This window comes from Silurus aristotelis (assembly GCF_946808225.1).
Source record: "Silurus aristotelis genome assembly, chromosome: 27".
Lineage (NCBI taxonomy): Eukaryota > Metazoa > Chordata > Actinopteri > Siluriformes > Siluridae > Silurus > Silurus aristotelis.
This window is the reverse complement of record NC_139600.1, coordinates 8,303,774-8,331,235: the sequence shown is the minus strand read 5'-3', so window position 1 is coordinate 8,331,235 and position 27,462 is coordinate 8,303,774. Positions and strand designations below refer to the sequence as shown.

The 27,462-nt window shown below is 39.2% G+C and overlaps 1 protein-coding gene across 2 annotated transcripts in view; it reads left to right on the top strand.

The window, feature by feature from the left end:
- Positions 1–25,482, top strand: part of elavl2 (ELAV like neuron-specific RNA binding protein 2) — a 52,396-nt gene extending 26,914 nt beyond the window's left edge. The window contains exons 3-8 of one of the 2 annotated variants that reach the window (XM_083532574.1): positions 77–317; positions 11,260–11,363; positions 18,135–18,288; positions 19,953–20,178; positions 20,729–20,767; positions 23,191–25,482. In XM_083532574.1, coding sequence (XP_083388700.1) covers positions 77–317; positions 11,260–11,363; positions 18,135–18,288; positions 19,953–20,178; positions 20,729–20,767; positions 23,191–23,518 — 1,092 coding nt within the window. In that variant the 3' untranslated portion in view covers positions 23,519–25,482. The remainder of the gene's footprint in view (positions 1–76; positions 318–11,259; positions 11,364–18,134; positions 18,289–19,952; positions 20,179–20,728; positions 20,768–23,190) is intronic. The other variant, XM_083532575.1, reaches the window with a different exon arrangement.
- Positions 25,483–27,462: the final 1,980 nt, after the last annotated feature.

The following is a 27,462-nucleotide window of genomic DNA, read 5'->3' as shown; positions in this document are numbered from 1 at the left end:
GGCAAAAAGGCTCATGATGGAAGGTCCGACTGTGTGTTCTGATCACCCTCCACCCTTATTTTTTTGGGTTCTATAGCAGGTAATCGCTGCCATGGAAACACAGCTTTCGAACGGTCCGTCGTGTAACAACACGAGCAACGGTCCGAACCAGATGAACAGCTGCTCCTCCCCAGTGGAGTCGGGTGGCATGGAGGACAGCAAGACGAACCTGATTGTGAACTACCTGCCCCAGAACATGACCCAGGAAGAGCTGAAGAGCCTCTTTGGCAGCATTGGGGAGATCGAATCCTGCAAACTAGTACGAGATAAAATCACAGGTGAGGTTTTGTTGTGCTGTTTTATTTTTTTAAATGACTGACCTCATTCCCCCCACACACACTTATACTGGAGAAAATAATTAACTAAAAAGGAAACTAAAATATAAATGTCAAGTCTGTCATCCAGTTTTAGCAAAAAAAAAAAAAGTTTCCTGATCTCTGCCATTTATTACAGGATTTGACATTCAGTATGGTCTCAGATGTCTGATCCATCAAAGCCCAACACGGATACCTTAAGTCAATTTTCTTTTTTTCCCCACCCGAATAGGAAGGGACTGGTCTTAATCATAATCCCTGAGGGCTGGTCCTACATACAGTTTAGATGTTTTTTTTCTGCTCGAAACATCACATGGACACACTCCATGTGCAGCTCTCAAAATTCTAAAGGTTGAGGTTAGAGTTGTAAAATTCCAAGGAATTTCATGATTGGAAGCTTTTTATGAGAATGAATGGGAATTTGACACTGAGAATTTACAAAATTGCAGGTGAGCCAATAACAATAAATCTGTATTAGCTTGCGGGCATGTCAGCTTGTGACGAAGCAAAATTTTTATATAAACTTTTGTATACAAATATAAATTCCCCCAAATTTATAATTAATTGCCATAAATTCCCAGAATTCTGGTGGTGTTTCCCAAATTGCCACAATGAAGTTTTCTACTATGTACTTCAGATTTTCCACCCCTATGCAACACTAGTTGTGGTCAGGAATAAGTACAAAACGTGTTGCATGCTCTGGATCCTGTGAGTGGTCCGTCTGAAGCTGGGAGGAAAAATAGAATATAGAAAAGAAAATAATTGCTGTTATGTTTATTGTAAGAAAAAGAGACAATTAACAGCTTCTGAAACTTGAAAATACGAAATAATTTTCAAAAATACGAATGTTAAGTGCTGACATGCTACTGGAATAGTTACACGTGGAACTGCGAGACTGATTAGATTTCATTAAGAATGGCCTGTTCATACCTTCTTTTTTTTTTTTTCCTGCATTGTAAGTGAGGAACTGTACATCATTTGGACACGTCGATTTCAGGAACGTTTGTGAGACGTTTTGGTGGTGTGTAATGAATAAGTGCGATGAGTTTGGAATAATTATAGCTGTTTAGCCTGAATGTCTTTTATTTCATTCACATTAGGTATATACAGATCAGGCATTACATTGACAGGTGAAGTGAATCACACTGTTTCTAATGGCACCTGTTAGTAAGTGAGATTTATTAGGCATCAAGTGAACATTTTGTCCTCAAAGTGTTAAAAGCAGGAAAAATGGGCAAGCGTAAGGATTTGAGGGAGTTTGACGAGGGCCAAATTGTGACGTCTAGACGACTGGTTCAGAGCATCTCCAAAACTGCAGCTCTTGTGGGATGTTCCTGGTCTGCAATAGTCAGTATCTATCAAAAATGGTCCAAGGAAGGAACAGTGGTGAACCGGCGACAGGGTTGTGGGTGGCCGAGGCTCAGTGATGCACGAGGAGCGAAGGCTGGACCGATATAACAGACGAGCTCCTGTAGCTCAGATTACTGAAGAAGTTGATGCTCGACAGGTCAGAACTGATCAGTGCATAATGTTAATTGATTTATAAGGCGCTTATTTTCTTCGTTGATATTTTAAAAGTGAAATGTCACGGACGCACACCAGTGGATGGGGTCGTTACTAAAATTAGGACTGTGGCTCATCAAAGCTGCTGGTTATTGTGTTGTGGGCATGCAGCATACTTTATTTTTGATGCGAGTTACAACAGACGTGCTACAGGATTGCATTATAAATGGAGCTGCTACTGCGTTTGAAAGATATTTAAATTTTTATTTATAGTGTTTTTAACAATGAACATGATCTCAAAGCAGCTTTACAGAGACAAAGCAGTAATAAAATAGAAGTGCCTATAAGTTTACTTTTAAGTGCAAGTTTATCCCTCATGAGCAGACCAGTGGCGACTGTGGCAAGGAAAATCTACCCGAGATCGCAGGTGGAAGAAACCTTAAAAGAAACCAGAGTCAAAAGGGAACCCAACCTTATCTGGAGGGCACCGAATGACCATTCATTACAGTTCTATCATTGTTGAGGGTGTGCACTGATGGAAGCTTTAATCCAAAACTATTCATGCAATCTGTAGTCCTGAGTCATTGTAGTAGACTGTTAATAAAAAGGTCTTGAGCTGCTGATTTAAGTTGATGTTGATATGGAACTATCCTCAGCTTGTCTCCAGTTGAAGAGAACTCCATCCAGAGGTAGAGGGTCAGGATGAATTGAGCAGATCAGGAAAGGAGGGTAGATATCAGGAGGGTTACTCTAGATTAGTTCTTTGTAAAACAAATAATCCCAAAGTATGTTTTTCCTGGAAATTGGTACAATAACCATAACTACTTCTGGTTGTTTCTTGTTTGCTTTTTTTTTTTTGCAGTATAATTTTATTAGATAAGTTGCATAATTTATTTTTGTTTTAAATATAAGACTCAGTTGTTGGTCCTCTAAACTAAATTACCAAAGTCATCTTGCCGTTGGCTGTTTCGATCCTTAAAATCTTTCATCCTGTTTTTTGCACTTGGTTATACTTAAACTTTCCCCCTCTTCTCTTGTAAGCAAGTACAGTTACGAAACTTCCCCGCTAGCCGATTGGCTAAGTTCCTTGGCTTGTTCCTTATAAAGAGCCATTTAATTGTTTAACGTCGGCGGCTTTATTCTAGGCACCCGTTTTGAATCCTTCCCCCACACACATCCACTCTGCACACCGCTGGCTCTGTGGCTCTGCATCTCCTCAGCTCAGTAAAATGCATTAAAATGAGCTGCTCCGGATTCTCCTGTTTTCCGCAACAGTGAATCAGTCAGTTCTGCCCGTCTCTGTAGTTATAATGGGATCTCGCGTGTTCAGCTGAGCTCCTCCTCAAGAGCTTGTTCACTAGATTTCGAAACAAAATTCAGTACAAGCATGAAACGGCTCTGTTTTAATTTAGACAAGAACAATTATGCAGTCTACATGCAAGCAAGGCTCTTTGTTCAGTTCTTAACGTTGTCGATTTTTCTTCTGCGGCTGTATGCACACAAGTGCGTTGCTGTAGCTAAATATTTGTGCGCATTGCCTTCGTTCTGTGCATTTTTGCAAACTCTTTTGAAATAGTAATCGGGGTTCCAAAATAGTTACCGATTTGCTGTTACGCACTTTCAAACTAAATCAGTTACATAGTAAATGTATTAAATGATTATGGTTCATAATTGCAAAATTTACTATACTGAACTAAACTGTATATATTTATGTGCCATAGGGTTGCAAAGGGCCGGAAAAGTTCTGGTAGATTTCCCAAAATTCTCCAGAAACTTTCAATGGTAACTCTGGGAAATATGCCAAGTTGGGAAAATTAACAGGAATTTGCGAATTTATTAGAAATTTATAAATGTATAAAATTATGGGAAATGTATAAAAACCATCATATACAAACTAAAACCTTTTGTTTAGTCATAAACTGACATGCATGCAAACTAATACAGGTTAATAAAGACCTTTTTAGATTTGATATAATTGTTAGTATAATTTTGTTGCACAAGAGCTTACACACAGCACCAGGAGGTTTTAAAGGTGAATGTAACATTCAGGTTATTTACGTAAATACTCGCCAAGATACACATTCTTTGACTATTTTTGTCTGCAGAATTAAAAAAATTTGTGTTATGGAGGAATTCAGTGCATGTAGGGGGCGTGGCCTAAGTAGCCCTGCAGTAAGTGTGCTGTGCGGATAGAAATTCAACAGAAGTTGTATTAAATTTGATCGTTTTAACCAAAATGGTCCTGCAAGGATGAATTAATTAACTGGATTATATGGAAATATAATAATTAAAAATTAGTTTGATTTTATAAATTAAAAAAGTTGTTTTTTTTCCAACTACATTTAAGTTCCCTGTTATTGGGTAATCTGGAATGTTGTAAATTCTCAGTTTATTCCCATTAATTCCTTTTAATTCCCATATAATCCAGGTAATTCCTATAGAGCATATCCAGTTTTGAACATTCCTGGAATTTTGCAACCTTAATGTGCCAGTAGGCAAGTGGAGGAGCGGTTCGCGGGTGGAGGGTGGCGCTTACGCTGCTACATTTGCCTGCCGCTTGAAACTTTAAGTATTTGTAAAATTTCGCTGTCATCGTAATTCAAACCATGGTAACTCGGGGACCATCTGTATTTTATAAACAAGTATCGTCTTGTGGATTTCTCTTGTCGCCATTATGGTTGATGGATTTCCATCTCACATCAGTTCAGTTCAGATTCTTCTCATGTTTTATTATTTCGTGGCTTATAATGCTACAGTGTTGGAGCCCTTTTGCAAGTGCTTCACTTGCACTTTTGGACCTTACGAGCTTTTGTCCCTTTCCCATGTGTGGTTACAGCGTTGTTCTAGAGAATTTTTTTCCCTCTCCGCAGCTGTCTTTCTGGCCAGAATGGCCAAAAAGCTCTACTCGTGTAACTTTATTTAGCTCTGACCTCTGTCACTGCAGATACTGAATCTTTTTCTTTTCTGTTGTTCTCTCTTTTCCTCCAAGCTCAGCTTCTCGGTTTCCTCGTTAAAGCACACCTCCGTTAGATCTCCCACGGTAGCACACTAAACGGGGAGCCAATTATAGCAAAAGCAGATGCTTAGAGCCACTCTCTTGGGGACGAATGCATATTTCACCAGTCTAATTGGCACTTTGCAGGTGGTTTTGGTGAGTGAAAAATGGGATATGTAAAAATGTTATTTATTCAATTTTTTTAGGTACGGGCCGTATCGCGCTTTTTTTTTTATTTCCCCCAAATTGGAAAGATGTTAGTTATAAAGTTACAAATTCACCCTGTCAGATGTGTCAGTGTGACTTTTTTTTTTGCAGAGCTATTAAGTGATGCAAAGACGGTCGTTTATTTTCTTTAAGTCCTCTGGCAGCCTTAAATATTTGCTAATTTGAGCAAAGCGTCACTTTATTTTTTTGTTTTTATAATAAAAAAAATGTAATTACACACCAGATAAAAAAAGAGCTAGAGTAAGTCCAGTGTCACCTTGCCTACACACTTCATCCCCGAAATACGTTTTGCGAAAGTGTGCGAAAATACTATTTGTAGTGCGTCGTAAAAAACCTGATTTTGTTTTGCACATGCGCGAAATCGCTGCCTCTTCCGTTTTACGACAATCCAACAGTATGGATTCTTTTGCGTTTTATGTCCAGCTTTAAGCGGTTCTCATGAGAAAATCCTGACAGTTCTGCATAGTGAGGGAATGAATGAATGAAGGATGGAAGGACCGAAGACATTTGTTGGTGTGCTGAAATAAGTCGAACAGTTAAGTTAAATAATATAAAATTCAATATTAAATGTAAAACACTCTTGCATCTGTATTACTCAAGTCTAAGGAACTACCCAAGGAGTCGAACAAATGTACACTCTAACATACTCAGTGTAGTCAATATAATCGTATTGCATTCATTTTATTCAATTATTTAATATTTAAAGTTTGTTTACCCAAGCAGGCATTTTATTTAAATTGTTTTCAAAATCTAAACTTTTGTTCACATGTTAAAAATAATTAACTGTGTTGATATAAAACAAGCAATTTTTTGTTTTGCATTTCTTCCCTCTAACTGTACCGAAATTAGACCAAACCGTGACTTAAAAACCGAGGCATGAATATTGTGCATCTTTAAACAACATAGCAAAATGTTTCCATGCCCCTGACCATTACTTTTCGGAACTGCTGCCACAAAGGTTGGCGTATCCTTTCCTAGAGCCCTGATCCCAACCCCACTGAACACCTTTGAGAGAAGTTGTAACACACACATGGACACACCAGGTCTTCTCACCCAGCACCAGTCTACCTTCTTCCCAGAAGAGTGGAGGTTGTTAACAGGAGAGAGGGAACTAAATCTGGAGTCAGATTACATTATTATGCAGGTGGTCAAAATGTTCAGCCTAATTGGTGTACTTTTTAACCTGATCACCTCTTTATCTCTGGAAAGCTGCTTTGAGACAATGCCTCATTGTTAAAAAGCGTTCCACAAATAGACAAGTAACTAAATTGACTTAAATCTGATCCATGTCTGTCCATTTTAACAATTTCATTTGGGAACCCCCGAAATAAAATGTACTCGCATACACACCCAGCCCTCTAATGCACATTTGGGATGATTGAGCTTTGGGGATCCCAAAAAAAAAAAACCCAACCAAACCCACAGTAGGATTTCCCGTGTTGCTCTTTTTGCTATAATATTTTTTTTTGGATTCAGCATTGCGATTTGGCGCAGCATCCTCGCTGCAATCTCACCGTCTGTGCTGATCATTAGAAGGTTTCGTTGTAGCGGAGGAGGCTGAGCTGAACCTGACCAGCAGCTACATCTTGGCTGTGGAAATTGCATTGCTACCATGTGGTGGAAGGAAGTGGGTGTCGAGCTTTATTTTTGTTTTTATTTATTTATTATTTCTCCTGCAGATTTGAGATTGGAATTATTCAAGAAAACAGAGATCTTCATTGCTCAGCCTGATGAGTCATAGTAGCAGTCTGATCCCCCCCCAACACACACACACACACACACACACACACACACACCCCACCCCACCAGTGTCTATTAAAATAAAAACGTCCATCATATCAAGCTGGAGGAGAAACTTTCCATTTTTTATGGAATCGCTTCAATCCAGTGAAAAGCATGAACAGAGGGAGGAAAAGCTTGTACTTTATGAATTCTAATAACCTGATGGCTGTTTATGTATTTGTGTTTACAGTGTAATTGGTATACTCCTTTTGAGATGTTTTAGTCACTCATGATCAACAGTCTCCCATGTATGAGCCTAAAGGTTCCTTTACACTGATTTCCATCAGTATAGATACAGTACATCCCCCACCCGCTCCCCAGAGTGAGCTTTACCTATTACAGCAGCACAGGGTTAAGATATAATGTCTCCTGAGACAGCAGCTGTTGTAATCGGCTGCCACTAGCACAGCGCCATCTTGGTATGCTGTCACGCTGTCAAATAATTCCTTAGACGCGAGACAAAATTGGCAAATCGGCTCACAGGTAGTCTGCTTTGAGCCGAGACAGCTGATTAAAGAGTTCGAAAAAGTTCGAAACGCAGCACTGCCACTGCAGGGCCCTCGAGCACCGCTCTTAACCATCGTGTTATATTAATGAGATAAATATCCTTTTGAATTTAAATGCCGTAAATGCTCTCAACAAAACGCTACTTTGGCAGGTCTAACTCAACAGCCATTTGTAATCATAGAAAAATTACTGGCCTCTTCTATACCCGCCGCTGTCGCATTCTTCATTCTGATTGGCCACGAACAATTCGGTCATATCAGTGCTAATCAATTTAATACTCTCCTCCTGACGTTATTTCCATATCAACAACATGCACAAGGGTTCCCATGGTAAAATAATTAGAATAAACAGATTAGTATGTGTTCGTCTTGCATTTTCCAGCGTCTTAACATTCAGAGGTGAAACCAACGCTAAGTGTATACGCAGAAAGCAGGATTTCAGCTGGGATTTAAAAAGTCTCAAATATCGACAAATCCAAATTTTAGGCCTTAAGTCTTAAATTCGCTGTTCTGTCTTAGGAAATTTAAAACACGTCTTAATTGTCCGAAGTCCACGTAACACTTTCTTTAATGCTCAGTGAAATGCTCCTACAGCACTTTAGAATGTTGTTTTAGTTTCTGTGGTGGTCTTTCTTTCGCTGTATTACAAATAAGACCAGCATGTAACAGCCAATCATCTTTCTGTTATTGGTGCGAACCACTCTCGAATTGCACCACAGGCATAAAACGGATTTTATTTTTCAACTATGTAAAAGTGCAAGTTAAATCGATACTTGGCTTGAAAGTAAATTAATTTGGGGCCCTGTTAAGGCCAGTTGCTAACGTGTTTTTTTTTTTTTTTTTTTTTAAATGTTTAAAAATCTATTTTTAAAGGTTTGAATTAAAAGTTTAAAATTTGACTTGGTGAAAACTGCAAAAACCCTAAGAAGGTCTTCATTGTGTTATTGTAAATACTGTAAGGTAAAATAAAAAATTAAGAGGGGAGCTGTTTGAATCGACTGCCACTCGCAGAGCGCCAATTTGTTCTTTCACATTTTGAAAAAATTCCTTAGTTGTGAGGTGAACGTGCCAAATTGGCTCACAGGCAATCGTAATATATATAGTTATTTCCCTCACTTACGATGGAGATGTGTTCCAGTGACCTCATCGTAACTTGAAAATATAAGGCGAGACATGGCCTCGCCTACCCAGGCATCTTAAAGAATTGCGATCCGTATGGGGTAGTATAATGTAATTTAATAATTTAACAAATTACAATACACAATTTACTTGTTCTGATTTATCAGGCATTTAAACAATTCGTCCTATTAACAAACTATTTGTGGCTAAATTGGCCTTTCATTTTATTCGCTATAGTCTAAGCAAACGCTTGTGCTTTTTAGGGGAAATGAATTATCTTCAGTGAGACATGAGCCAATTAGACCCATCTTTGAGTCACGAATCATTGTTGTGCCCCCCCACCTGGTGCATAATTAACATATTATTAAATACAACATGAATACGTCTTGTTCCTGGATGTGCCTTGTGTTCGCACTGTTAGTTGTCACATAAACGTACATGAGCTGGGTAAAGAATCCCTGTTTTTACCTCCCCTCGGTCAAGAGCTTGTCTTTATCCGTTGGCCTAGCTTGCCAAAGAGTCTTAAAGAATGGCGATATTTAGCCAAAAACCCAATGATTAGGGTTGCACAAGCCCGTGCAGTCTTGGGTGCCGGTCCCTAGCCGAATAAATGGGGAGGGTTGCGTTAGGAAGGGCATCCAGAGTAAAACGTGCCAAATCAAATACCGTAATTTCCGGATTATTAAACGCACCCAAATATAAGCCGCACCCACTGAATTTGAAGAAGATTTTTATTTTGAACATAAATACGCCGCACCTGTCTATACGCCGCAGGCGCCCACATTGAAACAAATGAACTTTACACAGGTCTGTTATATGGCTTGTATCTAAACAGTAGCCTACCAAGAAAGTCATTGTTCACCGTCTTCCTCCTTCCTTTCACAACAATTTCTATCGGGAGTTTTTGGCATCGTCGTGCGTTTAAAAATCACCATCGGTGAAGCTTTTCTCCTGATGCTGATCCTGATTCACATTTCCTATAGGCAGGTCAAACGTCAGAGGAACCTCATCCATATTTATAATGTGGTGCGGCCCGATTCAGTGGGAGTGCAATTTAATATAAAGAGTTTCATTGGTTCACCTGAACCCGTTTGGCAATTTTATTGGTCTAATGTTATGGGGCTCAGTTTTTTGGCTTAAAGTTTATGAAACCGGGAAAAACCCAGGAAAAATCCATAAATTAGCCGCTTCATTGTTTAAGCTGTGGGGAAAAAAGTAGCGGCTTATAGTCCGGAAAATGTATGCGGATCACAAACCAGATTTTCATACCGATCGGTCGAAGCCCGGGTCTGGTAGGGTGATGAACGTGAAGCTGGAAGTTGAAGGAGTGATCATTGTCATCAGTGTTTGTTCCACAAGTGGGCTGTGAGATGGAGGAGAAAGAAAACTTCTGAGTTAGATGAAGTGGTGGAGAGTGATTGGGAGCAGATTTCAATGGGCATGTAGGTGAAAGGAACAGAGGTGATGAGGTGATGGTTGGTATGGCTTTAAGCAGAGGAATGTGGAAGGGCAGATGGTAGATTTTGCTAAAAGGTAGGAAGGTGCACACAGGTGGACTATATTCTATGCAGGAGATGCAACCTGAAGGAGATTGGAGACTGTAAGGTGTTGGCAGGGGACAGTGTAGCTAGACAGCATCGAAATTAGGATCAGCTGAGAAGTGAGAAAAGTAAGCAGGAGTACAAGGAGATACGGCAGCGGGTAAAGAGGGATGAGGCGAAAGCCAAGGAAAAGGCAAATGAGGAGCTTTGAGAAGTTGGACACTAAGGACAGAGAAAAGGATTTATACTGATTGTCCAGGCAGAGGGACCGAGCTGGGAAGGATGTGCTGCAAGTTAGCGCAATAAAGAATGGAGATGGAAATGTGTTCACTTGAGAGTGTGTTGAGAAGGTGGAGGGGAGTATTTTGAGCAGCTGATGAATGAGGAAACTGAGAGAGAGAGAGAGAGAGAGAGAGAGAGAGAGAGAAGGTTGGATTATGTGAAGCAGGAAGTGAATAGGATTAGTACGGAGGAAGTGAGAGCAGCGATGAAGAGTGAACAAGATTCTGGAAGGTGAGAGGATGTCTGAGGAATGGAGGAGGAGTTTGCTGGTACTGATCTTTAAGCATAAGGGAGATGTGCAGACCTGCAGTAACTACATGGGGAATTAAGTTGATCTGTCACACCATGAAGTTATGGGAAAGAGTAGTGGAAGCCAGGCTGAGAGAAGAGGTGACCATCTGTGAGCAACAGTATGGTTTCATACTGAGGAAGAGCACCACAGACGCATTATTTGCTTTGAGGATGTTGAGGTATAGAGAAGGTCAAAAGGAGTTGTGTGTTTGTAGATTTAGAGAAAGTGTTTGACAGGGTGCCGAGACAGAAAGTAAGTGAGGAACAATTGAGATGGTTTGGACATGTGCAGAAGAGGGACATGGGGTATATCGGTAGGAGAATGCTGAGGATGGAGGAAAAGAGGGAGACCAAGAAAGAGGTTTATGGTTGTGGTAAAGGAAGACATGCAGGTAGTTGGTTTTGAAAGAGGCAGATGTAGAGGACAGGGTGGTATGGAGATCGATAATCCGCTCCGGCGACCCCTAACAGGAGCAGCCGAAAGCATTTTATAGTACCGTAATGTATAAACTATACAGTATGTATGTTTGCTTTTCGTGCGAAACTTAATACTTTTACAATTTTGTTGTAATCGCTTGTCATCGTAAGATTGAACCATCATAACTCTGGTACCATCTGTAGAGTAGCAATATTTAAATCCTCTTGTGTTTTTATTCCAGGGCAGAGTCTGGGATACGGATTTGTGAATTATGTGGATCCTAAAGACGCAGAAAAAGCTATCAATACTCTGAACGGTCTGCGACTCCAAACCAAAACCATCAAGGTGAGAAATGTATTTATTTATTTTTTTATTTGGATTTGTTGTTTCCTTGAAATAGCGGGTGAAAAAAACCAATGTAAACAATGACGTACAGTTGCTCAAGCTGCATTAATTTGGTCAAAACGCAGCATTTGCAATTCGGCTCGCCAACATGTCGTTTATCCTTCATTTTGACCCTCCTCTGGGGTCGGCAAGTCCGCAATCCGACATTTACTTGCAAATCACATCCCGTTTAAAAATTAAACGCAGGAGCAGCAGCGTGTACCCATTTCCTGTTTCCTTATCGCTCTCGAGCACTCTAAAGAGGGGAGAAAAAGAAAATCTGCTGTCCTTTTGGAAATGCTGATGCGCTCCCCCAGATAACGGGCCGCAAGCATTCGCTGAGAAAAGCCATAAAAAGTTAAATAGTGAAGATTTTGAAGTCGGAACAAATGACGTTCTAGGTCTGGAAGAGACTGAGGGAATGCGTGCGTTACGTTACGGCCGCACGTTACCTTATGCTGCTCCACCCCAGCATACAGACCCTCCTCCCCACCTTCCGAACGATCGTTCGTACCATGAATTTGTTCGTTAGTTGTTACCGTGTTCGTTATTGACTACGCATATCTCCTAATGATCATACAAGCAGTAAAATATACTAAAACTAATCGAAATACTGTATACAATATTTTGTATTAAGTAATAAAAAAATTTAAAAATAAAAAATTCATTCGCCCGAGTCCAGTGCGCATCGACGACTAGCTCGCGGTGGCTCTCCTCCATTTTGTTTTTTTTTTTTCACTCCGAACAAATTTCACTTCGAGGACAGGTTTGTTCGTATCCGCGCAAGTCCGTGAAGTGGGGCGTCTGTAATGTCTGAGAAAAGCGAGGCTGAGTTTGGTGACGTTTATCGATCGCGGCTCCTGCGCGTGCGGACTCGGTCCAGAGCTTTAATTAAAAGCGGACAGTTTTTATCGACATGGCTGAGATTGCAGTGCCGAGCCAGCGTTTTTTGCGTCTGCGAGCGTTCTAATTAAATTTAGGCAGATAAGCAGTGTGCACTGTGTCCCCCAGGCAGAGCTGCTGAGGAGGCACAGAACCAGAAAGTGTGTGTGACGAGAACCTGAGCTATTTTCCTGTTCTAGATGTGTCCTAAAATGATGTGCCAAGCTTACTGACACACAAAGTTTAGTGTTCTTGCCCGCGGCTTAAATGAACCAAAGCACACGTAGTAGAGCGCAATGATGCGCCAGGTCCACTCCTCGTGCTTTACTGGCGAGGAGCGTTTTCTCCAAGCAGTGCGCTAGGAGCTGCAACGCAGCTTCAGATCGCTAGTATTAGCCAGCTCATTGTGTCTGCTGCCTGCTGAAAGGTTCATATTGTCTTTCTCAGCAAAACGATGGAAAAAAAACCAGTTCAGCTGAGATCAGAGCCACAGAAGTGCGGTAACTCCCACAATGCACCCATAATAGCCTCGCTGCAGCGTGTCTGAGGAAAACTACGTGCGTGTTAAATTCGGGACAATGCAGTTTGTACCCTACATATAAATAGTAAGTAGTGAGGTTTAGGACGCAACTACAGTGAGCTGTATGAACCTACACTGATCGGCTAGAACATTATGACCGGTGATCTGAGATTGAAAATAACGAAGTACAAATACTGTTACTGTACTAAAGTAGATTTTTCTGATATCTGTACTTTATGTATTTTTACACAAATGTCTACACTTTGTACTACTTGCATTTTTAAACCAGGCTGATTACTTTAGTTTGAATCCATTTGGTAAAGTGTCAAGATTTTTTTTTTTTTGAGACAATCAAACTATTTCCTGTCATTGCGATGCTTTTCAACCTACCGCTGGTGTATCATTTCCTGGCTCTCGCACACCACAGACGAAGACTAGTTTATGAAGATAATGAGCAGGGCAAAAGGCAACAAGAAGTCTGGGGTTAATGTGGATGAGACTGAGGGAGTCAGTGATGTAAACATGATTGAGAACAGAGACATTCCTGATCACCTGATCATCATTTTTTTGCTTGTGCTCTATATGGTGAATGTTCAGCTTGGACACATTCATCTGGTAACAAAATTTGGAATTCTTTCTTTACGCAGATTTAAAAAAATTAATAACTCAGATTTCTTTAATTTTTTAAATCAATTACTATTTGTTTTTCTGCCGTGCAAAGTCTCAAATCAAACACAAACTCCGCCCATAGTGCACCCAATTAACCCTCTGGGGTTGACAAACGCTCCGGCACGTTTGTGGGATTTATTTTTTTTTCCTCATTACGCTAACACAAACTTAAATTAGTCTTTCTTTGATCGTACAGATAAGAACAAAACATCATTCGAAATTGTAAAGTTTTATAAAATTGTACTTTTATTTGTACTCTCTCATAACAACAAAACGGTGCTTTTGTAAAATAAACAGACAGGGGGCGCTCTCTGCCGTCTTTGTCATCTCTCTTCAGAGACGCACAAAAAAACCTGAATCTCAGTAAATACTCTCCTCACAGCCATAATTAATAAATAAATAAAAAAGAGAGCTCAAAGTCTACTCTTTTAATAAACCAATTGACATAGAAATACAAATATTCTGATTATCCGTATAAAAGTACAGTTACTCCGTGATCACCTCATTAATAGTCTGTGTGGAAACGTAGCAAAGTTACCATAATTACTCAAAACATTTCCAAGAAAATTTTGTCTTCATGCTCTGTTTAGTTTGGTTTCACTAATAATAAACATACATTTGCGTAAAGCATCAATATTTCTACATGCCCATGTTGATTAGAGTATTAAAAACGTGAAAACGTTTTAATCGATTGCCAGTCCTGATATTAATGTTGTGAGGTCCAGTTACCAGCTTGACACCAAAACAGGTAGCAGTAAGGGCTACTTTTTACTTAAGTACATGAGATCCCAAACGTCTTTACTTTAACTTGTCTTTTAAAACATCAGTATCTGTACTTTTACTTATGGGATGTGTGTACTTTTGCCACCTTTACCAGTAATTAACACTGATTATCTCATCATCATGGCACCTGTTAGTGGGTGGAATATATTAGAGAGCAAGTAAAATGTTTTTCCTCAAAGTTCTTGTTAGAAGCAGGAAAAATGGGCGTAAGGATTTGATAAGGGCCAAATTGTGACTGCTAGACGACTAGGTCTCCAAAACTGCAACTCTTGTGGGATGTTCCTGGTCTACAGTAGTCAGTATCTATCAAAAGTGGCCCAAAGAGGGAACAGTGGTAAACCGGTGACGGGGTCAATGGCGACCAAGGCTTATTAATGTACATGGGGAGTGAAGGCTGGTCCTTGTGGTCCGATCCAACAGACGAGCTCCTGGAGCTCAAATTGCTGAAGGAAGTTACTGCTGTTGATGCTCGACGGGTCAGAAGTTTTTTGGCAGCAAAAGGGGAACCAACACATTAGGCTGGTGGTCATAATGTTATGCCTGATAAGGGACCATAAAGTTATAAATTTTTTTTATGTATATGGAGACTGTTATACTGGAGAGATCTCAGCACGTTTAGAGCGGTCATTACCTTTATTCTGATCCCCCCCCCCTGAAATAAACAAATAAATAAATAAAAAATAAATAAAAAGCCCAACTAAAATTATCTGTACAAGAAAATAGCTTTCGGGGGTTTACACATTTCCATGCTGTGCATACACCCATTTTCGTGTCTCGGATCATTGTTGTGCCCCCACATGTTGCGTCATTTATTCATTTATAAAACGCAATTAGTCTTGAATCCTGAATCTGCCTTGTTAGCGCTGCTGTTTTTTTTTAATAACACACGAGAAGTAAAGAATCCCTGTTTAAACGTGTCAAGAATTTCTGTCCTTGTAGCTTGTGAGAAAAGATGTCCGCTTATAATGAGTAACGTAAAGGAGTGTGTGAACGTACAGGCGTTTGAAAGGAGAATCGTATGTATGGATGTGGCGCTTTGAGTAGTCTGGAATAATCTTTGAAAGTGCTTTACTCTGCAGAGCATTCAGTCAGGCATTATTTTAACTAAACGCTTCGTTTCTTCTTGGTTTAAAGAGATGTGCGCCATGCTGTCATCATATTTTGCCAAAAGCAGCTTAGCATATGCTCGTCGCTGGGGCTGCGTGCGAGCCGAGGGATTTGGTCAGTGTTTTGAGCAGCAACAGCTCACAGTTTGGAGAGGTGTTGCAGTCTCCCTGCGTTATAAATATCTCCATCTGTTCCGAAGCTTTCTCGCTCTATAGACAGTGGTTGGGCGTGATTGCGTCCTTAGCTTAGAGGCTTGAGTGAGAATGTTCTCTATTGTCGGCCTGTCAATGCTTTGTGTGCGCGAATTCAACGTTATTATGAAGAATAAAATCCGTTTCACAGCGCTTGCGCTTCAAAAGGCCGACACGAACCGCTGTTCTGTTTGTTTGGCATTATAGACAGCAGTGAAGTTCCATAAGCGTTTTAATACGTTTACTGCACGCATTTAACCTCCAAACTGTTTTCATTTAATGTGTTGCTCTAGAAAAGTGTAGAATTGTCTTGAAGGGTACCATCAGGTTTCCAGCTTCCTTTGAGTGGGAATGACTGGACTGAGAATTCTCAGCACTAGTTTCATCGTTTCTGTGCAGCGAGGAATCTGTTATGGATATATTATAATATTGTTCGGGAAAACGTATAGTATGTGTGTATATATATCACATACGTTATAGTCTTTACTGTTTACACGAGTGCTAAATACTTGAGGTCGGCCGAATAATCGGCACCGATATTTGATCGATTGCTGGAACTATGGGCAAAAATCCATACCGATTTTCAGGCTTGCGTCTGTTCCCTGTGCGGCAGAGGTGGTCCGCTGTCATTAGGAATCATTAACGCCATGTGCCTGTATCTGCATTCCAGACTGCGTGCTGCATTGGGAGTGCTATTTATATCACATTTTTATGTAAATGAATTTTATTTAATTTAAATAATTTTTATTTGTATAGCACTTTTTACAATGGACATTCTCAAAGGAGCGCTACACAGAATGTGGTAAAAAATGAATAAGAATGAATTCTATATTCTATGATTTATTAATATTTTCATTATTTAGCACAATTTATTTTTATTTGTTTTCAGTACTGTTTTACATGGAGGATTAAAAATTTTTGTAACCAGTACAATCGGTTGATTAATCGGTTATTGGCAAGTGCGATCCAAGCCATCTCCCAATATCATTAAAATTCATTATAGGTCAACCGCTACTAAAGACTGAAATCCTCAATTCACCCCTGTTCAGTTGTCCTGCAGTGCATACCACATTCACGCCAACCTATCCATCACACGTCCACGTTAAGAAATGAGACAGATCCTATAATTCACCTTGTCCCTTTGAAACCAAAATGATGGCTCTTAGTATAAATGTTAGACTTGGATTAGGTTAATCAGTGACCACATTTACAGTACATGCCCGCATTATATACATTCAGTGTTCTCTTTCTGTCTTTCACCTTTTATATTTATATAATATATATATATATATTATTATTATAAAAATCACCAGTTGCTGTTAATTTGACCCATAAATGCTAAAAAAAAAAAAAGGAGGAGCCAGTCGTCTCAATCACACACAAATAATGCCTTATGCTTCAAGGCACGTCATTAGAATAAAAAAAAAGATACATGTATCCCAATATTGGCCGATACTATATCGATTCTCAAACTGCAATATCGCTATTTAAAAAATATTAATATTCAAGACTGATGGCAGTTGATTTGAGTTCATATCTCGACCAATGGATAGATAGCGGACATCTAGTCTCTGAACTTAGTGACAAAGTACTAGCATAAGTGCACGCCACTAATGTTATGGTTAATACCCACCTGTTACCTGGGGGGGGGCGCTGTTGTAAAAAAACGATTAGTGGTGTAACTACTGCCGGAAGTAGTAGCATCGTTGACTGACTTGCACCGACCGCAATAGGTTTTGTTTTTGTGCAGGTTGTTTTTCAGGCGGGAAAATATGGAAAGTGGCCTCAAGAAGCTCAGGAACAACACGTGCTCCTTGTGGTTGCACTTATAACCAGACGAAGCTTAATTTGTGGCTCAAAGCACAAGGTCTGTAAAACCTAAAAGTCAAAGCGGACTGCCCTCGTTAGAGTGCAGGACCTTTATAGAAGATAATGGTCTAATGGTCTTTCTTACTCATTTTCTTGCCTCCCTAGGATTGTAGCTAGGAATAAGAAAATGAATATCCCAATATTTCCTTGCTTACGGTTTTGCAAAATATTGTATCGCATCCCCTGTATCATGATGCGTATCGTATCGCCAGATTCCTGCCGACACATAGCTCTAGCTTGTAGTGAATTTGTTTGCAGTGGGCGCACGCCAATGTTGGTATTAGCCAAACAATACAGGGTTAGAATTAGTTTGGTGCCAAACCATCATTTGATCTACAACGTCTTGGCAAAACTTTGTGGACACTCAATCTGTGTAAGCTGTTGTTGAGTGAGCGCACAAAATTTCTACGGAAGCATGACCGTAATTTTTAGCATTCTTATCGGGCCGAGTGTGAATTTACTGCCCGCTGTATAATTCATTCTGGAGGATACCTCTTGCCCTATGTAGTGGCGTTGAGGACATAAGCATATATAGTAAACAGCTGATAGTGAGGTACATGGTGGCATAGTAGATTGCCAAATTTTTTCATGGTCCATTGGAAAGAATTTGCATAATAATTAGAAATGATGCTCTTATTTATTTATTTATTTATTTTTCCCTTTAATTTTGCGATAATTGCTTTTAAGCCATGATGCGTGCGTTTCTGTCAGGTGTCCTACGCCCGTCCGAGTTCGGCTTCCATCAGAGATGCTAATTTGTATGTGAGCGGTTTGCCCAAGACCATGACGCAGAAGGAGCTGGAGCAGCTTTTCTCTCAGTACGGACGCATCATTACCTCCCGAATCCTCGTTGACCAGGTCACAGGTAAGTGACTTAACCACCTGCTTGGGTTACATCCTGGTTTAGAGGACTCTGAGCTGGGAGAAATACCCTGTACAAAAATCTTGCTTCATATTTATATGCCAGTAGTGTCTTGCTAATATTGCTCCACCCTTGAGGCCGGTGGAGGACATTACAGGTGCTGCTGGTTAGTCTTTAGATATGGCTTTTTTCCCCCCTTTCTCTTGCTCCACTCCTCTGCAATCCCTTCAGTCATAAATATGCATGGACAGATGAAATGTGAAATGGATTTTGGAGCAGAGAAATGCAGTGTGTAATGAAACCCACCTTCTCTCTCTCGCTCTCTCTCTCTCGCTCTTCAACCCCCCCCCCCTCCTCCTCCTCCCCGCAACCACCATCTTCCCCTGAGGTGCTGCTGTAATGCCTGTTTCACAGCAAGCTTTAAAATGAATTTACAGTCAGGCTGATCTCCATTTCCAAAACGTCATGTCTCTCGCTCGCTCTTCCTTACATTTTGTGATGGGAAATTTTTACCTTTTGCGGCCTAAGTAGGGATGTTTAGATTTACCGATGTAAAAGTTAAGGATGTGATGCATCGATTTAAAAAAAAGTGTGCATCAGGTACAAGTTTTTTTTTTTTTTTTTAAACACATTTGCATCGATAAAAAAACGATTGGTTTATTTCTAATCATTAGTAGATGCGCTATACTTTGGTTATTTAGAAAGTGACCAATAAATTGTGACCAGTATTTTAGATTGATTTCCTCTTTCAAAACTGCTTCTCAAGCGCGTTCGTATCTCAACACTACAGAGACCGAGACGTGTCCTGAGTCACATAGAATATAGATTATCATGGCAGAGGTAAAGCTGCATCTTCCTGGTTTTATTTAATGTTTTTGCCCTTTTTGCCCTACAAAGGCATGTTTGTGAAAGGGCCATGCATTAGAAGTCAGAAGGCACTTAAGTAAATTTGTTTCGCTGTCTGAAATAAAAGTGAACAATCTGAACCATGTTGAATTGCATAGAATCATATTTTTGCCACTGCATGAAGCTGCAAGGTGCCCATCCCTTCTGCTAAGTGAAGATTTAAAAAAAAAAAAATAAAATAAAATAAAAACCTTCTGAGAGAAAACAGTAAAAGATTAAGAACCCACATTTTCAAAAGAAGGTGGAAGGAAAAGGGGCAAAAACATTTATAATTTTTTTTTTTTCTTTTAGTTCAGCGTTACGAGTTGAATTTGTTCTGTGAGTAAACTAATTTAGTGAAGGTGAAAGACACACATTTGGTTCTGCTACTGATTGCGTTCCCCTCACAGTTGGCCATGGGTTTGTGCGCCGGTACAAGTGTATTTTTATTATAACAGTTTATTTTTTCCCTCTCTGCCTGCCTGGATTTTCTTGTTGGCTGAATTGGCAGCGCCACAAAAACAACAAAAAAATAAGTGGTGATAAATAGAGGAAAGATAATGAAATGGACAAAGTTGTTCAGTATCAATGTGACAATGGTGGCAAGAAAGCGGAATAACAAATCTAAAATATGGACATTATGCTCACGTAACCACGTTAACCAATCAGCATCCTTTTTTTCTTTTTCCTTTTTTTTTGGGTTGATTTATGTATTTTTTTTATAATTTTTTTCTTCTTCCTACTAATCCTGAATTTGTAATGTGCACGTCTCTGGTCTGCAGGCGTGTCTCGAGGTGTGGGTTTTATCCGATTTGATCGCCGCATTGAAGCAGAGGAGGCCATTAAGGGCTTGAACGGGCAGAAGCCTTCCGGAGCCACTGAGCCCATTACAGTGAAGTTCGCCAACAATCCGAGTCAGAAAACCAGCCAGGCTCTGCTGTCTCAGCTCTACCAGTCTCCGAACAGGAGATACCCAGGACCACTTGCCCAGCAGGCTCAAAGATTCAGGTAACTCGCCCTGAAGGTGTGGATAAAGTGGAGATACTGAGATGTTCTCCCTGTATTAGAGAGAAACAATGTTTAGCTCCTCTTCCCCCTTCTTTCTCCTATTACATTTAAAGTGACTCGCAATTATTGAGCAGGTCACGTATAATTAATGTAACACAATAATATGCGGTAATAATGTGCCAGACTGCCTGTCACAGCGGCTGTGCTGCATATAATTATGTATAATTATTAAATCATAATGCGTGCGCCGAACGCCGAACGCGTGGCTGTTCAAAAAGAAATTGTGCATGTTTAATTTTTGAACGACTCAGTAGATTTCCATGTGTCTGGGGTCAGCGCTGGATCACCCTTCTGTTTAATTGGATGTTTTTTTTATTCAGTCTCTGATTGGCTGAGAGGAAATTTAAATATCCTGTTTACATACTCTGTGCTCATCCTGATTCCCATCTAAAATTAATTAAACTTTGATAATAGTGAAAAAATAAATTATAAAGTAATAGTTGCTAATGCCACTTTGTTTTTTTTTGTTTTTTTTTTTGTTTTTTTTCAGGCTGGACAACCTGTTGAACATGGCTTATGGAGTGAAGAGGTAAATGTGCACATGGAGCTGTGTGTGTGTGTGTGTGTGTGTGTGTGGACAGTTCAGTCAAGCAATTAGTTATTTCCTCTTTGAGATGGCTATTGTGTTCTGGGATTTCCCTGAGCATCTTTGCAGTGGTTGAGATTATATATTACATAGATTAGTTATTGATGTCTGAGACCACCCAGTTTCACTGGATTGTACAGCATGGTAACAGATCTAAATGTAGGACTATCAGTAACCTTCTGGAGAGCTTTTCAACTTCCAATCCTGTTAAGTTGTGAAGGTGTGTATATGTGTGTGTATGTATATAAATTTTGGTACAGTTAGTTAGCTTGGTTCGAGATTTGGTACAATTGCTGGTCGGTTTTTTAATTAACATTTGTGTCAACATACAGTTAAAATTTTAAAACTCTTTTATTAAAATGCCTGCATGGTTAAATACTATATAAACTATTTTTAATAAATATAATAGAACAGAATAAATCAAATGAATGCAATACCCTTTTTTTTAATAGTAGTCAGTAAAATAGGCACAAATGTAATTATTTAAATATAATTAAATAACAGAAAAATTTCAATTAGTTTACATTTCTTAGACCCCATTTTTGTAATACAGATGTGATTTTAACATTTATTACATTTTCTAAAGATGTATAAATGAACTGTATGTTCTACTTAACAAAGGTCGTCTTTCCACCCATCCTTTATTCATTCACTTATGTAGAATTGTCAAGATTTTTCATTTCAGAGAAATTATTAAAGCTGGAAATAAAATGCTAAAGAATCCATATTGCTAGACATGCACAAAACAATGCACTACAAATTGTATTTCCAGTACGAAATGAGTAGCCACGGTGACACTTCGAGAGAGAGAGAGATATATATATATATATATATATATATATATATATTTAATATGCATGAAATTCAAAGCCACTTGAGAAATGGAAATTTAAATCTGGGTCACGGATAGATTTTTTTTTTTGTTGTTGCTGCTGCAGATGTTTTCTCCACTCTTCACCAGGAAAGCCCTTCCTTTTATTCTTTGTTCCGTTTCAACTAGTCACTACACTGCCTGATTCAGCACTAACCATATGTCTGTTTTACACCTTTTGGGTCAAAGTGACTTGGTTACAGTGCAGCTTATTTGGCAACGGCGATGCAGGTGAAGTGCGGGATCATGGGTGATGCTGTACTTCCCCTTCCAATAAAAATGGATTCTCTCAGGACTTATTACATGTTAATATTTGGGTAAAAATATTCCAAAACCCTTATTTTCTCCACCATGGAGGTATTAATAATACACAGGCATCTCCTTCCTTTAAAAGACAAGTAGCATCAGCATTCACACTGGTTTTACTGGAGCAAAATGTAGCTCATACCGTTCCTAAATGGTGTGTGTATGACTGTGTGTGTGTGGGGGAGATGTAGTGTTAGGAACACACCTGTCAGGATGTGGCTGCTGAGAGAAGCTCAGTCGAGTATGTGATCTAATCTGAAACCTGCTGAAATAATTCATGCCCTGCTGTTCTCTAGTCTGCAACCCCACACACACACACACTGCTACACTCTTTCGCTAGTTATTTATAGACTTTTTTCCTGCCTTTGGCAAAAGCAGAGCAAATCAAGAAAAGAAGAAAGAAATTAGCATTTTTGAAGATTTGTCAGACCGATTATCAGTGGATTCTCTTCACTTTCTCTCCTCACAGAATCCTCATATGCGTTTCTTTGCTATTCATTAAATGGTTGTATTGCTCTGTTCTTAAATGCGTTCCCATATGAAATGCTGAGGAAGTAGCATTTATAGCATGAATGGAGCTATAAGGTAGAAACTCAGCAGCTTCGCTCAGCGTACCAGCGCCAAAAACCTGACGCCGGTGGAAGGAACGGGTCATTTTCATAATTTAGTTAGACGAGCGCCGCCCCGAACTCTACACACACTATACACGCAAAACTTCCAATGTCCTACATACTAAATAGAGCATCGCGATAACAGTGCCGGTTTGGTAAGTGGGTACAGTATGAGGGATTCATGCATCTAGTAGGCGGTTTTCAAAAGGCACCGTTTGTTTGTTTGCACCATCTTTTTGTGGGGTTAGGAGCAGACTCTTGTCAAGAGATCAGCGCTAGACTCGATCTGCACAGCCACGATTGGTTAAGTTGCAAGGCAGCAGTTGCCATGACGGTACCGCGCCCCCAACCATGCGACTAAAAACCTGGAAAACATGAGATTCTGTATGACACACATCAGAGATAGTAACGTAACGCACGGTACAGCTGGAATTTAAAATCTTAATTTCAGATGCATGTTTGAGTCTGGAAGTTTACCCTGATATGATTTTCTTCCCTCCAAAGTCACACACATTTGTCATTTCAGCTGTGTAGCATGATTGTGTGTGTATACATACTCATGGCAATTTCCTCCGCAGTAGGTTTTCTCCCATGGCAATCGACGGCGTCACCAGTCTGGGCATCAATATCCCCGGTCACGCGGGCACAGGCTGGTGCATCTTTGTCTACAATCTGGCTCCTGATGCAGACGAGAGCATCCTGTGGCAGATGTTCGGGCCGTTCGGTGCCGTGACGAACGTCAAGGTGATCCGCGACTTCAACACGAACAAGTGCAAAGGCTTCGGCTTCGTCACCATGACCAACTACGACGAGGCGGCCATGGCCATCGCCAGCCTGAACGGCTATCGCCTCGGAGACCGCGTGCTGCAGGTCTCATTCAAAACTAACAAAACACACAAAGCTTAACACAGTGTGTGTCTCCGATTCTACAGTGCAACATGTTTAAACTTTGTTCTTTAAAAAAAAAAAAAAATTAGCGATTAATAGCATGCGTTTGGTGGCGACTGAGCCCATCTTTATTTCTTTTCTTTTTCTTTCCTCTGCTTTCTTTTTCTTTATTATTTTGAACCATTTTCAATGTGGGTGAATATTTGAGGAAAAAAAAAAAAAATAATTGATCTTTCCATGTTTAGTTTCTCATATTGAGTTCATTGGCTGCATAAATGTTACTGTTAAATTGAGCGCAAACACAAAAAAAAAAACAAAAAGACAAAAAAAATTCTTAAAACAGTACCTTGCCAAAGAGCTACAACCTCTTTGAAGTGGGTTTAAAAAAAAAAAAAGTGTCTATTTTTATAAAAAGAGAAAATTTGGAGAAACTTTTTACTGGACATGGAGCAAAATATTTTGACTTTGAGAAACTATCTTCATACGACACCCTGTGCAATTTTCACACTTTACCAGACAGTTTGCAGAGTACGAAATTTTCCGGAACGATTTCTTGATGACAAAGATCGTCTTTTTTGAGGTCTTTGCGTTCCACAGCTTGCGTTCGGATTCGCTATTTTCGAGACGCAGGCAGCTAAAAACGACGAAGGTTTTATTACACGCGCGCGCACGTGCGCATGCAGGAACGATGGAGGGAATGTGTAGGTAGCAAGCGGTTTAAGTGAATCGGTTCTTCCTTGACAGGTTCCTTCTATAAAATAGGTGAGAGGGAGGGGGGGTTGGGGGGTAAAAGGGGGTCTCAGTGCTTTAGTATCTTGTTAAACACTTTCTAAACGCTGACAAAGGTTTGAATGGTGAGAACGACGATGCCTGCGAATAGAACAATATCGACTGAGTGAAGGGAGGAAGATCTCCTGAGTTATTACCTTACTGTAAATAAGTACTTTTTTTTTCTTCAAAACGAGTGTTTTCTTTTTTGGGTTAAAGTACGTACAGTAATTTTTATTTTTTTATTTTTTTTGGTTAATCATTTAGTTTGACGGAGTTGTTTAGTTGAAACTTTGATGCATTGTTACTGTATCTGATTTGTTGGTGGTTTTGTCTGTAGGTAGTCTTGCTTCTGCAAAATTCTAGGTATTTGATTTTTTTTTTTCTTTGTTTTTTTTTTCTTAAATCTATATATTATAAGCATTAAATATATTTGTGGTAAAAATTGACGAGCCACAGTTTTGAACAAAATACTTATTTGATTTAGTTTTTCGTATTCATGTTACACTTAATACATAATATAACCCATTTTAAAATTTCCAATAAAAGTATATCTTGCTTAATCTTTATGAGGGGGAGCCTGACGAAGGCTTTTCCACGACCGTAGCAACACAGTGGCGTGTGTATTCTCCACTCAATGAAGGAACAAGCCTTTAACAGTGCAATTCAGGCTCCCCGGAATGTGTGGCAGTGTGCTATGCATTACTTTTCTTTTCTTTATTTCTTTATTTTTTTTTTTATTTGGTGTTCATTTTATTTTCGTTCATGAACTGTGGCTTTGTGCTGCTCAGGGACAGCGAGAGCTTTTCATGCCACATAAGGTTTATTTTTCCATTAAAAACAAAAAATAAAAACACAAAAAAATAGCCAACGACGCTTGAAAAGGCAGAGACCAACCAGCTGCTAGTGTTTAAACATGGCTATGTTTGAGCTCAGATCCCGCATATGGCATGAAAAGCCTCGGTGTCCCGTCTGTAGTCTCAGTTCTGTAGTGTGTGCATTATTTATATAAAGTTGTACAGTATAAACTTATTCACAGCTAAGTTTAGATTATTTTTTTTTGTTATTTATGTTTTTGTTCAGTATTGAAGACAAAAACAGTATTAACTGAGGATGTACATGTTCTTTTGAGTTTTCTTTTCGTTTGTGTTTGGAATACTTTGTATTTTTTCATGTTCGGTACATCAATAAATAAATTGAAGGGAGCTGTGATAGATTTGCTCTTCACTGTGCTTTATTGAATTTTCCTACCTCAATTCTTTCTTTTCTTTAACTTCCTTTCAGTTGTTTTGTATTTTTGTTTTTTTGTTTTTGCCTACGTTTCTTATGACTTTTTTTTCTTCTGCCTTTTCACTTAATTTCTTTTTTTCAGTCGTAATTTATTTTTTTTTTTTTCCTTTTCCTGTTTTTTTTGTTTTTGTTTGGTGGTTCTATTCCTTTTCCTCCTTTCTCTTTTCCTCTCCTCAAGTCGAGTGTGTTTTAGTGAGGCAGCTATCGAGTTTCAGTTGCATAAAAAGGTTTATGCTTTTTTTATTTTTTATTTTTTTTACATTTTGTTTGTTGTGGTGGGTTCTGAGAAAGTGTCTTGACAAAAATGCACTCGGACTGAGACTTCCTGTCCTCAAAAATTCAAAGGAAATATTCGGGCAAATTTTTTTTTGACCAGCAATGTTGTAACCATTATTTGGCTTTTATTTAGAATTTGAGTAACAGTACAAGTCAAATTCTGCTTTGTTGATCAGTTCAAGTGTGTCACTTAGCCTCTAAGGCGTGGCTGCCCATGTTTAGTTTGTAAATAGTTTGGAGAGCCTCATGTACGTTTGTCTTAATTTGCAATCAGCTCACTGCCTCTGGAGCAACGGGTGGAGGAAAAGAGTGAGAAGAGAAATCTATAATCTATGATAATACTGGTGTGGTCAGGAAAGTCTAATCTGAGCTTTTTCATTAAATATAACTCTTGATGATGCATGGTACTCACATAACAAATAACCCACCAATCATAGATTAACAATTAAAACATTAAAAATAAACTTTGATGAGCTAGTTTTCAACCTAGTGACCATCTTCTTTTAAAACCCAGTCGGCATGATCCAAAAAGTGTTCCTGTGGTATGTATGAACAACTAGTTTGCAATAGCTGATCCTAAAGCTTGTGGCCAGAAAAGTGTACAGTAAATGCAACACTCCAGCTTAGCCTACAGGCAGACATTGTCGCATCAGCGTTTTCTACGTAGCTCTCTGAATAAAAATCGGTACATATTAAAATTGTTTATTAGAAAGTATAGCAGTGAATACATTAGCAGCTTTGTTTTAGCAATACACGAGTAGCTTTAGCAACAATAGATTCAACAAAAATCCCCACTATGCAAAATATATAATCAGTCGTCTCTGGTGCTAGTTTAAGAACCTTACAGACTGTGTGGTTCTACATGTATGTTTTACTTTATTATCTAGTCATGATAATGAGATGGAGAACGAAGAGTCTCTGCTGATCAACACAACTGCTGTAATGGGTGGCGGTCAATCAATGGGGCAGGTTAGTGCAAGAAAGTGCATCACCCCACACTTTTTAGTTAATTTTTGTATTTCATTAGTTCCAGTATAAAGAATTAAATTTCCTGATTGGAAAAATTATTCATTTCGCATTATGCAGTGGCAAATTTACTGCGTTTTAGATTAAAGCAGCATTGAGACCGAGCATGAATAAACTTTACTTAGATTTTGGAGGACCTTTTAAGTAGTGTTCATATCCAGGTGAGCATCATGGATCGTATGCTTCAGGCATATTTGCATACATATAAAATCTTTCATAAACTATATGTATAACACCTGTGCAGAGATCAAGGCACAAACATTTTAATTATACATTACCAGTTTGAGTGGGTTTAATATACCATTTGTTGCAGGTGTATTTGAATGTTTACTTTGCTTTCCACAAAGGTGCAGATTTGGCACTTTTTTGGGCGAATGTTCTGTTACGCCCCATAGACACAAAGTACACCAGTACAACATTGAGCTAAAACCTTACTAGTGTGAATGAAAGGGGGTAGGCTTCAGAGTGACCCTTGCACAAATGGCTCATCTGCTGCTGAGAGTCCGTACAGTGTATTTCAGATTGTTCAAAGATCCATTTTAAACAAATACATTTATCTTGTGATTGTATTTAATTCTTCTTCATCTCCTCCATCTTTAGCA